Source organism: Xyrauchen texanus, chromosome 40 (genome assembly GCF_025860055.1).
Source record: "Xyrauchen texanus isolate HMW12.3.18 chromosome 40, RBS_HiC_50CHRs, whole genome shotgun sequence".
Lineage (NCBI taxonomy): Eukaryota > Metazoa > Chordata > Actinopteri > Cypriniformes > Catostomidae > Xyrauchen > Xyrauchen texanus.
The window spans coordinates 15,353,139-15,366,773 of record NC_068315.1 but is presented as its reverse complement, the minus strand read 5'-3'; the positions used below and the strand labels follow the sequence as shown (position 1 = coordinate 15,366,773).

Below are 13,635 nucleotides of genomic sequence, written 5' to 3'. Positions count from 1 at the left end.
TAATTTGTAATGTTTACCTTCTACATTCATGTTTCTAATGCGCTAACACGTTATACACGGCCATAATATGCACCAGTTACACTCCGTTATTGTCATTATGATGACACTGATACTACTGTAAATATGGTATATAAAAGAGTGTTAATTTGCTGAATACAGACTGAACACAGACAGAAATCTGAATTATGATATTGGCATATATTACTTTGGACATGAATGGCTTTTGGCTGCAGACAGTACATGAATGAAACAACAATCAAACAATAATGTGAATGGGTTAGATATTATTTGATTCCTTTTGTAGACTAATTAAACCAAAAAAAATCACATGACATGTTCTTGGAAAATTTCTCTACCCGAATAATCGTATAGATGTAGATAAATTTGCACCAGCTCGCTAATAACTCTGCTCGCCGGGGTTTTCATGTTAACTGATCTAAACTGATTGAACGGGAATTAGCTGTCTGCCTCAAAGTAGGTGGAGCTCCAGGTCACACCTACTGTACTGATGACATTGACCAATGGCAGTTTTATATGTCAGTCAATAAAGGGTTCTGTGTTTTGGGATGAGTTTGTTCGGTCTCCCTTTTGTACTAAAATGCTTTTCTCTGATGATTGGTTTCTTTGTTTCCTCTATACAGATCGACCTGGAGCCAGAGGGCAAAGTGTACGTTGTCATTAACCTTTCGGGATCCTCAAGTGAAGGTGAGGTCACAGCAAATAAACACAAGAGAAACAAGATGAAGTGCAATACTTATACAATATGAGCATCAGTACTAATATGTTGTTGAACATTTAATTTAAAAACATGCAGCCTGGTGTAATGAAATGTAGGTGAACATGACAAAATTTTGCAAATCAAAATGTACATGCTGTATAACACGTTTGGCTGCAGGTTTCCAGTGAATTGTCCTGTTACGGGCACCAAAAGCAAGTAAAATGGTGTCATATTCAGACTTGGTTTTAAGGCCATTAGTGTTTTAAAATGCAAAAGCGAAATGAAAAAGCACATTTTCTTAAGCAACCACCTAATTTCGTCCCACTTCTATGACTATATGGTTTTTGTCACGTATCAGTATGAGTTCATAGTTGGACTTGAATGCTACTGCACAAGGTGTTTACATTGGAATAAGTGTATACAGTGTAGATGGGTCTGTAATGCAACCATTAAACTTCATTGTTTTTCAAAAGATGTTTTTGAGTAAAAGGGTGTGGATATCATAAAATAGCAGGATCTGAGTAATAGAGAGCAAAATAAGTAGTTATAGACACGTATAACAAGTTTTGCAAACATTTAAATAGTCACCTTTTCACTATTAGACTGTGGGGATTTTATCCCATTCAGACACAGGAACATCAGTGAGGTTGTCCATTGATGTTGAGTGATGAGGTCTGGCTCATCGCAGTCTGCATTTCAATTCATCCCAAAGGTGTTGAATAGGTCTTGGTTTTGGGCAGGCCAATCAAATTCTTCCACACCTAACGCAGTACAACATGTGTTTATAGACCTTGTCGTGTGCACAGAGGCTTTGTAATGTTGGATCACAAAAATGGCCCTTCCCAAACAGTTGCACCAAAATTAGAAGCACACAATCCTCTAGAATATCATTGTATGCTGAAGCATTAAGATTAGTCTTTGCTGGTATTATTGAAATTGCCAAAACCATTGATTAGAAAGGGGTGTCCACACATTTGGTCATCTACAGTATAGTATACATGCACTTAGTTTGGAGCAATCATTTGATGCTAGCAGAGCTGTCTGCCGTGGTGATAGATTTATGAAATCCTCTTGGTTTTGTGATTCATCACAAGTGCATATAGAGAAAGGTCCCTTGGTCCATTTCCTGAACCAGTATACTTTTGTGTGAGAGGAAGTGTGTGTGGCAGAGAAAGCAACAGTGTCCATTTGGGAAATCCTACTTTTATACAGACTCATATGTGTGACTGGGCTGAAGCTGTTCTTTCCTGGGTGTATGACGAGCATATGTTGAGATCAACTCACTCATTGTTGAGACATGAGTCTGGTGCAGGGAATTACCTTCTGCAGTCAAGCTAAAGTAATGAATGCAGTATCTAAGGAGAATTGATGAACTCTGATTTAGAAATAGTTATGTTTAATTCTACTATCTAAGGTTATACAGGGCCTGACTGGCTGCACTGATTGAAATAATTGTGTCAGAAAATCTTAATTGAATAACAATCAAATAACTCAATCCAAATTCAGACAATGGCTGTTACTGCTTTTTAAAGGGATACAGTAGTTCACATTTATTTGTATAGTGATTTTCACAACAGGCGTTGTTTCAAAGCAGCTGTACATTAAATTATGGTATAACAGAAAATGAATTAATATAATTACAATATTAGTTATGTTTAGACTTATGTTTAGAACTGTTAGAGGTTAAAATGAGTGTCATGGGTCAATGGTTAAACAAAATTATTTTATATTTTTGTGTTAATGTCCTTGAAGTCATCCCAAATTCACTGAGGATAAACTTGTAGATGCATTGTCCTTTGATTTCACAGAACACTGAACACTCATCAAACTGTTGAAAAGACCATCTTAGAGCATGCATTTCAATGGTGGTCTATGCTGCTGGTTACTGCTGGTTTCATAAAGCCTTGGCAAGTCCCCCCAAATGTAATTGGTTCTAGTGTAAGCGTTGTTTAAAATGTCTTCTATTAGTGTTTTGTGTTGAAAAGACATGAGGATGAGCAAAAGATAAATGTGAACCATTTAACAATAAAAGTGAGCTATTCCTTTTAAAGCTTGAATCATTCTATTTGTACATCATGCTTTAATACTATGGGAATCATAAGGAATTTATTGATTTATTTTGTAATTCACATGCTTCATGCATATTGCCCCTTACTGAGCAGGGAGATGAATTTCAAGCATAAACTGACTTAAATATTGATCTGTATTTCACTTACACCTATCATATCGAATAGATTACTTTTATGATGCCTTTATGTGTTTTTTGAAGCTTACAAATTTTGGCACCCATTCACTTGCACTGAATGGATCTATAGAGCTGAGATATTCTTCCAAATATCATAATTTGTGTTCTGCTGAAAAAATAAATTCTTACACATCTACAGCAGGGTTTCCGTTGTCCGGTAATTACCGGACATTGGCCGGTAAAAAAATTAAATGTCCGACAAAATTAAATCCCTCCGGTCAAATTGTCCGATTAAAATTGCCTAATAATCCCGTCCCCCTAACACAATCTGAATTTGAGAATAAGCCTAAAATGTATAAAGCAAAAATACACCGATCTCTTGCTATGTTATAAAGGAACAGGCTCTATCGTTTGAAAGTTATGAAACAACATCGCATGCTGCATTTCAAATAAAGCGCACGCCTAAAACGGCTGCAATATAGACCTAAACAACGAACGATTGAGTGAGACGTTTCAAATATGGCCAGGCCCAGGCAGACTAGCTTTAAAAGCTTTTTCAGAGGCCAGACGATGGTGAATCAGGAACATCTCATTATAGATAGATCAGTGCTTCTAATCCGCGCATTCGTGCAGTTTTTTTCTCTATCATCAAAACTGAATAGCCTATGTTCATCAGTGCATGGTTACAGTCTATATCAAGCAGGGACACGTTTGTGTGCATTTTATTTTGTGATTTCACCGGAATTAATAGAGAGTCTCCGCAACGGCGATAGATTGAAACGCAGCGTCCTAGTGAAGATTGCGCAACTCGCGCAGCGCGTCGTCCATGCAACTGATAGCAGCGGACACGAGCGCTCAGCTTGATTTCAAAAACAACAGATTTTAGCGCTAGATCTCTTATTTAATAACGGACTAAATGAATGATCTGCTAGTTAACTGGAGATGTTTTATTTATTTGTATTAGGTACATCCGTGCCTCAATGTTTCAAAAAGTGAATGTGTGTGAAACCACAGTAAAAAACAATTGGCGTTGATTGACGCCAATCGGACGTTCATGTTTTTTTTTTCGTCTATTTGAAAGTTAAGCTAATAATATGTTGCATTCTATACGGCCTGATTATGTCATTTTTTAAGTTACATAGACTGCCTCCAGTTTTCCTCAACTTGACTAATTAAGAGGCGATATATTTGACCGGCATATCATCAAAATGTCCGTAAAACGAAACCTCTGCCGGTCACTTTGACCGGCACCATTTTTTTCTAGCGGAAACTCTGATCTACAGTAAGATTTATATTCACCAAAAAGAACCAGCCAATAAGAGTCATTTGCTTGTGAGGTAGGTTTGCAGTGGAGATTACAAGGAGCCAACTCATAAGAGTCATTAGTTTGGGAATCAGTGTACACTGGTCCAGCTTTAGATTAAAAAAGAATGGGCTCTTAAGAGTCATTTGTTTTCTGGTCACTGTGTATGTTGTATGTATGTTGCTGCTGCTGATTTAGTATACACTATCAGAGGGCATGTTTTAGAACCATTAATGGAACCAAAAATCATTTAAATCATGAAAATGTTTCGGTCCAGTTATTTATTTTTTTAAATGTAACCGGTTCTAAATAAGAAGTTCTCAGTTCCCAACCCTATTCAGTAGATTAGGTTAACTAACCAGTGAGCTGTGAAAATAATACACACTCAATTACAACAGACAACAAAACACATGAAAGCTTGATGTGTCTAAGTAATAGTTTTGTTGTCTGGATGTTGTGTTAATCACAGGCATCTGTTCAGAAGTGTCAGTACACTGTGGATGAGCTTGGCTGGAGACCACTTAATTTCAGTGTCGCTGTGCAAACAGTCAGTTACTTCTAATGTGCGACTTAGCACTGGGCATAAATGAGAGCTCAGCATCCCTCCGTTCCCCTGCTTTCACTGTGTTTATATCCAGTGGCCTATGACTGTATATCCACACGCCTATTGATCTTTGGTTGATCTTTCTTATTGATCCAAAGCACTCTGCCTGCTCTGACCTCACTAGATGGGATTATTTGAAATGGGCATGAGAAACCCAACAACAGCCTGACCTCACAGGAAAAAAGAGATCAGGCCAGTTAGATATATTTGTGAAGAGGAGGAGGGCATGGCCGGGCCTTGAGGGTGCATGGCCAGCACAGAGTCATCTAATCATCTGGGAGGGGGATAAAGACAAGCTGGGGTGCCAGTTTGAGAAAGAGAGAAAGAGAGAGAGAGAGAGAGAGACATGTGGCTTCTGTGTGGGCGGCTATGCGTTTTATGTTATGTTTCATTTTCTTTATGTCATTAAAGTTATGTTGACTGTTCTGCCGGTTCCCACCTCCTCCTTGCCCATCCTTACCCATTACACTTACCCATTGTTGCCGGCCGCCGGGAGTTGGAGGACTCGCTCCCGTCCACCAGGGGATGAGCGGCTGTCATCCAGCAGAGGACGGAGGAGTGGCTAAGGACAAGGCAATGGCAGGTCTGGGGACCGGCGAGTGAGTTTTTCTCTCTCTCCTTTCTATCTCTCTCTGTCTCTCTCCCTCGCTCTTTCCCTCTCCCTCCCCTCGTCTCTCCCAGGGCTCCAGAGTGGCAGGGAAGACCTGCCGTCAGAAGGACTGCCGGAAGGGCAACACCTCCCCTCCAGGAAGGGAGGGGAGGGGAGTATGTCATGCTTGAGGTTTCCCCGCCCTGAATCGGGCGGTGGAGGATTGTGAGAAGGAGGGCATGGCCGGGCCTATGTGTTTTATGTTATGTTTCAGTTCTTTTACATCATTAAAGTTATGTTGTCTGTTCTTCCCGTTCCCGCCACCTCCTTGCCCATCCTGAACTTGTTACAATATTTTTAAACATTTTCAAAAAATCAATAGCTGTACACATACTCAAGAACATACACCAGATTCCCAGCATGCATCATCAAGCATCAAAAAAGCACTTACTGCACCAGACAGTGCCAGGTCATTCATTACCCTTTTAGGTCATGACCTTTGATATTTGCTGCCATGACTACCATACAACCAGTAGCTTTTGAGATTTTTTGCCCCAAGAGGTAGGAGAGTGTGTTCTTGTCTCCACAAACAGATCCAATCAATCACACACACACACACACACACACACACACACACACACACACACACACACACACACACACACACACCATACGTGAATTACAGACTGGGCCAATGGGGCCAGTGGCCCTGGGGTGCAAGGTCTCTAGGCCATCAACATTTAAATCAAATGTTTGTATATGCTTAAATATGTGGGCCCCACAGCTTATGCCATGCCCCCTCAACAGGGCTCTGTGACTATGAGGGCCCCCTGCTCTTGTAGGGCCTTTTGCCTTCATGTTTCTAATTACATTTATTGAGCCACTCTTTAATGTTATAAAACCACCTGGTGAAAGTTTACATTTATGCATTTTGGCAGACGCTTTTATCCAAAGCAACTTACAGTGCACTTATTACAGAGACAATCCCCCCGGAGCAACCTGGAGTTAAGTGCCTTGCTCAAGGACGCAATGATGGTGTCTGTGGGGATCGAACCGACAACCTTCTGATCACCAGTTATGTGCTTGTGGCAGGGCGGAGGGCGGGGCCGGGTCGTGATCCTACACACCCGGTCCCATATTAGGCTAATTATGCCTCAGTGAGGGATAAAGGTCGACTGCAAGGGATCGTGCGGGAGAGAGAGATCGTTACGGACATGTCCGTCATGTGTGTGTTTGTGTCTTCTTTTAAGTTTATCATTAAACTATTATTTATATCGTCAAGACGGTTCTCGCCTCCTCCTTTCCATTGATCTCTTTACACTGGTGCCGGAAACCCGGAAAGGAAGAGGCGAGAACCGGCTTGATGATATAAATCCTTCTAAACAGTGCTGTATCTCTCCTCTCTCTGTGAAAGCTTCCAGCTGATGTACAGCACCGGGCACTTCTCGACCACCTGGAGTAACACGGCTCCCAACCCCCTGTCCGACGTGTCGTTCTGTAACACAAAAAGGAGAGCAAAATCCGGAGCATGTAATAATGCCCCACCACAAAGCACAGCTTTCATGTGCTTAAAAGTCTGTTAGCACAGCTCCGACCACTGGACCGGGTATGGGGCTGCCTTTTTAGTTACATCAGTCAGCAGACTGTTGATGTCCAAATAATTAGGCACAAACCTTCTATAATAGCCAGCCAGCCCCAGGAACTGTCTCACCTCCTTTTTGGTCTTGGGTCTCGTGACTCAAGTGGAATACCAGATACTGTACCTCCACCCATCCAATTGCGCACTTCTTGGTGTTTGCCGTGAGTCCCGCCCATCGCAGTGACCTCAGAACTGCCCTCTGATGCTGCATTTGCAGCTGCCATTCATTACTGTATATAAAGATGTCATCCAGACAGGCAGCAGCGTACGCAGAGTGCGGTCTTAACCAGGGCCCCAAACAAACTGAACGGGACGTTGGTGTTATCTGCCAATATACACGCTTATACAAATCGATTTAATACACAATAATTCATACAGCTTGCGTAGTGTACATGACATGAAACTATTGCCTTGATCAGTGAGGATTTCTTTCGGAATCCCCACTCGGGAGATGATTCTGAAAAGTGCCTCTGCAACACTACATTCTGAAATTTTGCATAGAGGCACTGCTTCTGGATATCACATTGCATAGTCCATTAGAACCAACACAGAGTGATGTCCACTTGCCATCCACTGTAATGGACCGACGAGGTCCAGTCGTCGAAACTTGATCAAAGGAAGCAGGCGCAAAGGTGCTCTTGGGGTCCCCGGCGGATTCACCAGCTGACATTCATAGCATGCCACACACCATCTGCGAACATACCTGTGAATAGCCGATGGCTCTTTGGTATCAACAACTGTGTTGTATCTTCTTTTGATTTAGTGTCCTGTCTCACTTGATACAACTGATCATTTATAATAGCAAATTATGGATATGTAGGTGCAATGTCTGGCTGAAGACGTTGACCATCAATTACTTTCACGTGGTTGAAGGCGTGCCTAAAGGTTTCATTTTGCATCAGCTCCAGAGGGAAATCCCCTGCAGGGAATCCTCTAAGGGCTGGGGAAGCCGAGCCTTCCCCCTCCCTTATACCATCCTGCTGTGGAGCTGACGTAGATGACCCTGGCTCCAACTCCCCAGCCAGCGCATCGCAAACCACACACAAGAACATTTCCCTCAATAAAGTGGTAAATACCGGCCAATTCCTACCCGAGATTAGCGTGTGGGTGAGGTCGGGACTAACCGCTGCCTCGACACTATGCTTTTGTCCCCGGAATTGAATAGTAAGCATCACTACCAGATAACCATGGATATCATCATGCACACACCTCACCTTCACCCTGTGACTAGCACCCAAAGACTTGTCTTGAACCATGTATTGATGGATGGGGGTTTGGTTGCAACCTGAATACACCAAGGCCTGGTATGTTCCCACTTAATACACACGGGTATGCTGTACATCCCTGCTTGATTGGGGGCAGCCTGTGGAACGTCAGGGACCCAGGCCAATGTCCCTACCTCCATCACCCTGCATTGGTCCTGGAAATGCCTCGTCTCTTCACAGCTCCAGCAAACCATCCCGGTTTTCATGCCCGCACCCGTGGCAGCGTGTTCGCCAACCTGAGAGTGGAGAGGGAGAGTGGAAACTGGCGGGTAGTGCAGTCTCCAAAGCCAAGGAGCTGATTTGGGAGGGGGCACCCCCTGTTTCCGGGTAGGATGAAAAGGGTGGAATGAAGGGGAAGGAGGGAAGACAGGAGAGAGAGAGAGAAGGATCTCAGGGCTCGCCGGCTCCCGAATATGCCGCCATGTGGTTCTCTGCAATAGACCCACTCTGCCGTCCCCCTCGTAAGCCGAGCAATAAACTGCTCCAGTACCACCAGGTCAGTCACAGCCCGATGCCACGTTGCTCAGCCAGCAACTACCTCTGGCAGGCGTCCTGGAGCTGCTGGGCGAAGGCAAACTGGTGGCCATGCTCGCTAATGATCAGGGAGCGGAAGCGTTTGCGCTGTTGCTCGGCCGTCAGACCGACCCAGGAGGTTTTCAGTGGGTACCTGCTGTGCCCGTGCTTCCCTGGACAAATTTGGTATTAGACAGACCACCCACTGAGTGCTCAGACATCCGCAGGCCCCCGCTGTCTGTTCAAAGAGCTCCAGGAAGGCCTCCAGATCATTTTGGGGGCCCATCTTAGCGAACAGAACATGGGGTGGTTGTGGGGTCTGGGGTTGCAGCTGCCGCCCCCCTCTTGGGACAGCAAGGTCCTCCGCTTGGGCCTGGAAGAGCGCAATGCTGCTCCTGTTCTGTGCGCAGCTCAAGGAGGACATGTTGCTGTGACTGGTGGATGCTGACGAGGGTCTTAAATACGGAACAGCAGTGGCTGTTCAGCAAACGTGTTTCAGTTGAGTGATCCCTGATACACACACACACACACACACACAGACACACACACTCAAACAAGAGACTCTGTTTAGATATGAAGGGCTGTTGAGGTATTTTCAGTAGCACCTCAAGCTACGCAGACCAGAATAGCTCAGGCACTGCAGTGTTCCTGCTTTATATACAATTACCTACATTCCCACCTGCTTGACCCCACATCCTACTAGGCACTTGTGTGAGTCATAACCAATTCAGAGCACAAATCTTCATTGCAGTTTACAGACTGATAATATCAGCGGCTTCTCATCTGCTATGCTTGTCACAGATGATTCATTCTGATAAACTGAAGAAATGTGGGTGCTTATTCAATTAGTTTAACTTTTCTGTAAGCCTAGGATGATTTTAAAGTGAAATGTAGTTAAAGATAAAGCTACTTACAGTATAGTAAGTAAAGGACATATTATAAAAAAAATTAAGTTTTTATTATGTATCGTGATTGACTTTATCTTATTTTTTTAAGTGTGTTGAAATGTTACATTAAGGGCTCATCACCAATGGATCAGGGGCATGATCATATATTTACTCCAGGACAATTATGTTTTAACTAAAATTCAGTGTGAAGAAGTTTAATTTTTCATGTCACAAGTTCCCTAATTGCAAAATCACCAATTTATATCAGTCTCACTGTTTTTTTTTTTACACACATAAAAAACTCACATAAATGCAATGTACACACATAAATCCAGAGATATTGTATAGAAAAGGGGAGCAATAAACAGCCTTGTCTCCCACCTTTGCTTTGTGTGAGCTTGTCCCTTTTGCTTATATCAGCGCTCCCTTCTGATGGGAGGTGACATGTGCTTCTATCTTTACACTCCTCTATTTATAGTTATCCTATGATCAGCCAAATGTATTGCTCCTTCCCTAGGCCTCTGACTCATCTCCAGTCAATACATTTAACCATATTAAAGGATCTAACAAACGTGGGCTGACAAAACAGATTAGTAGTATGTGTCTGTGTGCACATGAGGTGTCTGTGTTTGAGCACATGAATGACTGGAAATGTTTTTGTCAGGTGCAGCATGTCAGTTGTTTAGGATTTATTGTCTCAAAATAGCAGGTAGGACTGAGCCATGGATTAAGAAACAGACAGACAATCAGACAGACACGTATTATAGGTGTGCATAATGGTGGCAGGTGGTGTTGTGTTTAGAGAGCCAGAGGTCCATTTTGGTGGGCTGAAACCAAGGTTGGGCACCCTTAAAACACAAACGCATATGCACAGTCAAGAATACATTGCTACACTACAGCAGGGCTGTAGGACTCAAGGAACTCCCAGTGGATATAGAGATGGAGCAGGAACCCCTATTACATATAGTATGTTTTGCAATTTATTCTTGGCTATAATATTATGTGTATAGTACCATATCAAGGCATTTAGATACTTTGTTATGATGCTTATATTGCAAAGCTATTTAAATAATCACTATTCATGTACTAATGTATTAATGTGAGTTTTATACCAGTACATTATTTTCTAGTTTTACTTAAAGGTCCCCTGACATGCTTCTTTTTGTAGGCTTTGATATAGGCCTTAGTGGTCCCTAGTACTGTATCTCAAATATCTTTTACAAAATTCAGCCTTGGTACAGAATTATAGCCACTACAAGCCAACCCATAATGAGCTTTCCTTCAGACGTGCCGTTTCGGTGTCTGTAGTTTTAAATGCTAATGAGGAGGAGAAAGGTGGGGCAAGGTGTAGTGTGGGTGTGGTCTTGACCAGCTTGCGGCAACGGTACCATGCATGTTTACATTGGATATATTGCAATGGCACTTAGACACGCAGTCTCAAGCGTTTCAGTTTGAATCAGAATGAGCTTCATTAGCCAAGTGTGTGCAGATAGCATGGGGAAAAAACTGTTTTTTTGTGCCTAACGTTTGATGTTCTAGTACGCAGACATCTGAAACGTCTGTAATTTTGTAAACATATCACCAACAGGAGAATTGATATCCAAATAACAAAGGAGTGTACAACACTTGCGTTACAGTGTGTGTATTCACACATATACCTGATGCTATCTACCTTTACATTAGCGACAGTAACTCGGCTGTTAGCTGCATAGCTAATGTTACAGCCACATTCTACGTGTAACAAGCTAGGTAACCATAAATAGTAAAGCAACACAATTACATATAATTAGTTGACTTACTTGTCCGAGGTTTGTAGGTGAGCCAAAGAGAGTTGGTACTGATCCAGACTTCAGTTTCAGACGTTCAGCATGCCCAGCTCTGAACTGACCCATGTTGTGAAAACAGTCGTCTGTGAAATGTTTGGGGCAGACATACAAAAATTTGGTGTGTTGTGTCGGTGCATTCCCAGAGTAAATGAAATTTATCCATTGATCCTTCTGGGGATTGGATGAAGGAAGTAAAAAAAGACTTCTGTGATCATTTGTGCATTCAATTATTGAGCAACTTTTGTGCTTCGATCGGTCACACGCCATGATATCTCTCGAGGATAAACTAAAATCACGCGCGTTCGTACTTCCTAGCTCGAATTTTCTGGGCGGGCAAAGCAGAGAAGGGGGAGGTAACCTTTCCCCTGTATGACGTCATACAGGGGAGATTCAAGATCAGCCCGTCTGAGATCTCATTTTCTCACAGGCAGAGAAAGATAGCCAAAACTAGGTTTACACCGACTGAAATTTCTAGACACGATGGGACCAAATACAGGCTAGGGGAACTAATATTAATGTTAAAAAACCTCAGAAAGTGAAAATTTCATGTCAGGGGACCTTTAATACATTGCAATTTGGGAGAGAGAATTAAACATTTAAAGGAATGTTCTGTGTTAAAAACAAGTTAAGCTCAGTCGATAGCTTTTGATGCATAATGTTGATTACCACAAAAATGTATTTAGACTCATTCCATCTTTTCTTAAAAAAAAAAGCAAACATACTGGTTACATTGAGGCACTTATAATTGTAGTGAATTTGGGGCCAATTTTTGAACGGTAAAACAATCACCGTTTCAAAAGTAAAACCACAAGACATTAACAAAATGCATGTAAACTTGATTTTAGTGTGATAAAATCACTTTCAAACCTTTTCTCTGTAAAGTTATAGCAAATTTTACAACTTCATTACCATGATGATGTAATGTTAACAAACCCTAAAACCCTTCACATTTCAGCCTTTAAATCCTTAAAAAATTGTCCACATTAATTTTCATTGTCAAAATTGGATTTTTATTTGGGTAATCAACATTATGCCACAAATGCTGTTGATTGCGCTCAACTTGTATTGAACCTGGAACATTCTTTTTAATACAACATTGTGTTAAGCACATTTTATTCTTCAAACAATAATTTGTTTAATATTAACATTAAATAATAGTTGGTGGACCCCCCTGCAGTACTGCTGTGGACCCCTTGTTAAAGACTCCGGCTCTACAGTAATACACATACATAGTGAGTGAAACAAAAAAAAGACATCCAAATACTGCCTCAGCTAACCCTTTAACCTCAATTCTGATTGGCTGTCCCATCCACTTCCTGTTCTTCCCACACTTGAACTTTGTGCCGGCCAATTACCATACAAATGTATGCACGCAGCAAGGAGAGGTGATATTGACTATTTTTAGATTTTAGATATTTTATTCTCTCTCCTTAAAAGTGTAGTTCACCCAGAAATGAACATTCTGTCAGCATTTCTCACCCCCGTGTTGTTGCAATCCCTTATGACGTTCTTTCTTCCTTGGAACTCAAAAGGAGATTTTAGACAGATTTTAGACAGATTTCATTGCATATTTTTTTTCATGTATCTCTTGACTGAGGCTGTCATTGTGCCTAACATCTTTTGTGATTCACAGAAGAAAGAAAGTCATTCAGTTTAGAACAACATGAGGGTAAATGAAGTAAATGATGACAGAATTTTCCTTTAATAACTCCCTGAATTGTAGGCTGCAGTACACTAGATCTACTCAATCTAGTTATTTTTTTCCAAGGACCTTATCTTTGAACCGTACCCACCCCTGCTCTTTCTTGAAGTCCAAATCTGGTTATCTGTATGGAGAGCAGGGGATCTTCTATGGTCATTGTGTGTTTGTTCAGTGGGGCGGCCTAGGCGCTGAGATGGTTTAGATTGCAGGGGTTGTCATGGGAACGAGCCTGTGTGCTCACACTTTCGGATGGATGGAGTGTGTGAGAGGTCTGCGAGCAGGTGAGAAAGAGAGATGGAGAGAACAAGGTGAAAGAGTGTACAAGGTGAAAATCTGAACAATGTTACTGCAATTGTAGAGATCTTTTAACTGTGAGTTGTAGAGCCTTGTGTATATGCTTGTTG

General features: G+C 42.0%; 1 protein-coding gene across 1 annotated transcript in view; it reads left to right on the top strand.

Moving 5' to 3' along the window:
- Window positions 1-13,635, top strand: part of LOC127633221 (protein kinase C epsilon type-like) — a 97,854-nt gene that overhangs the window by 31,100 nt on the left and 53,119 nt on the right. The window contains exon 2 of the mRNA XM_052112150.1: window positions 642-705. Within this exon, the coding sequence (XP_051968110.1) occupies window positions 642-705 (64 nt within the window). The remainder of the gene's footprint in view (window positions 1-641; window positions 706-13,635) is intronic.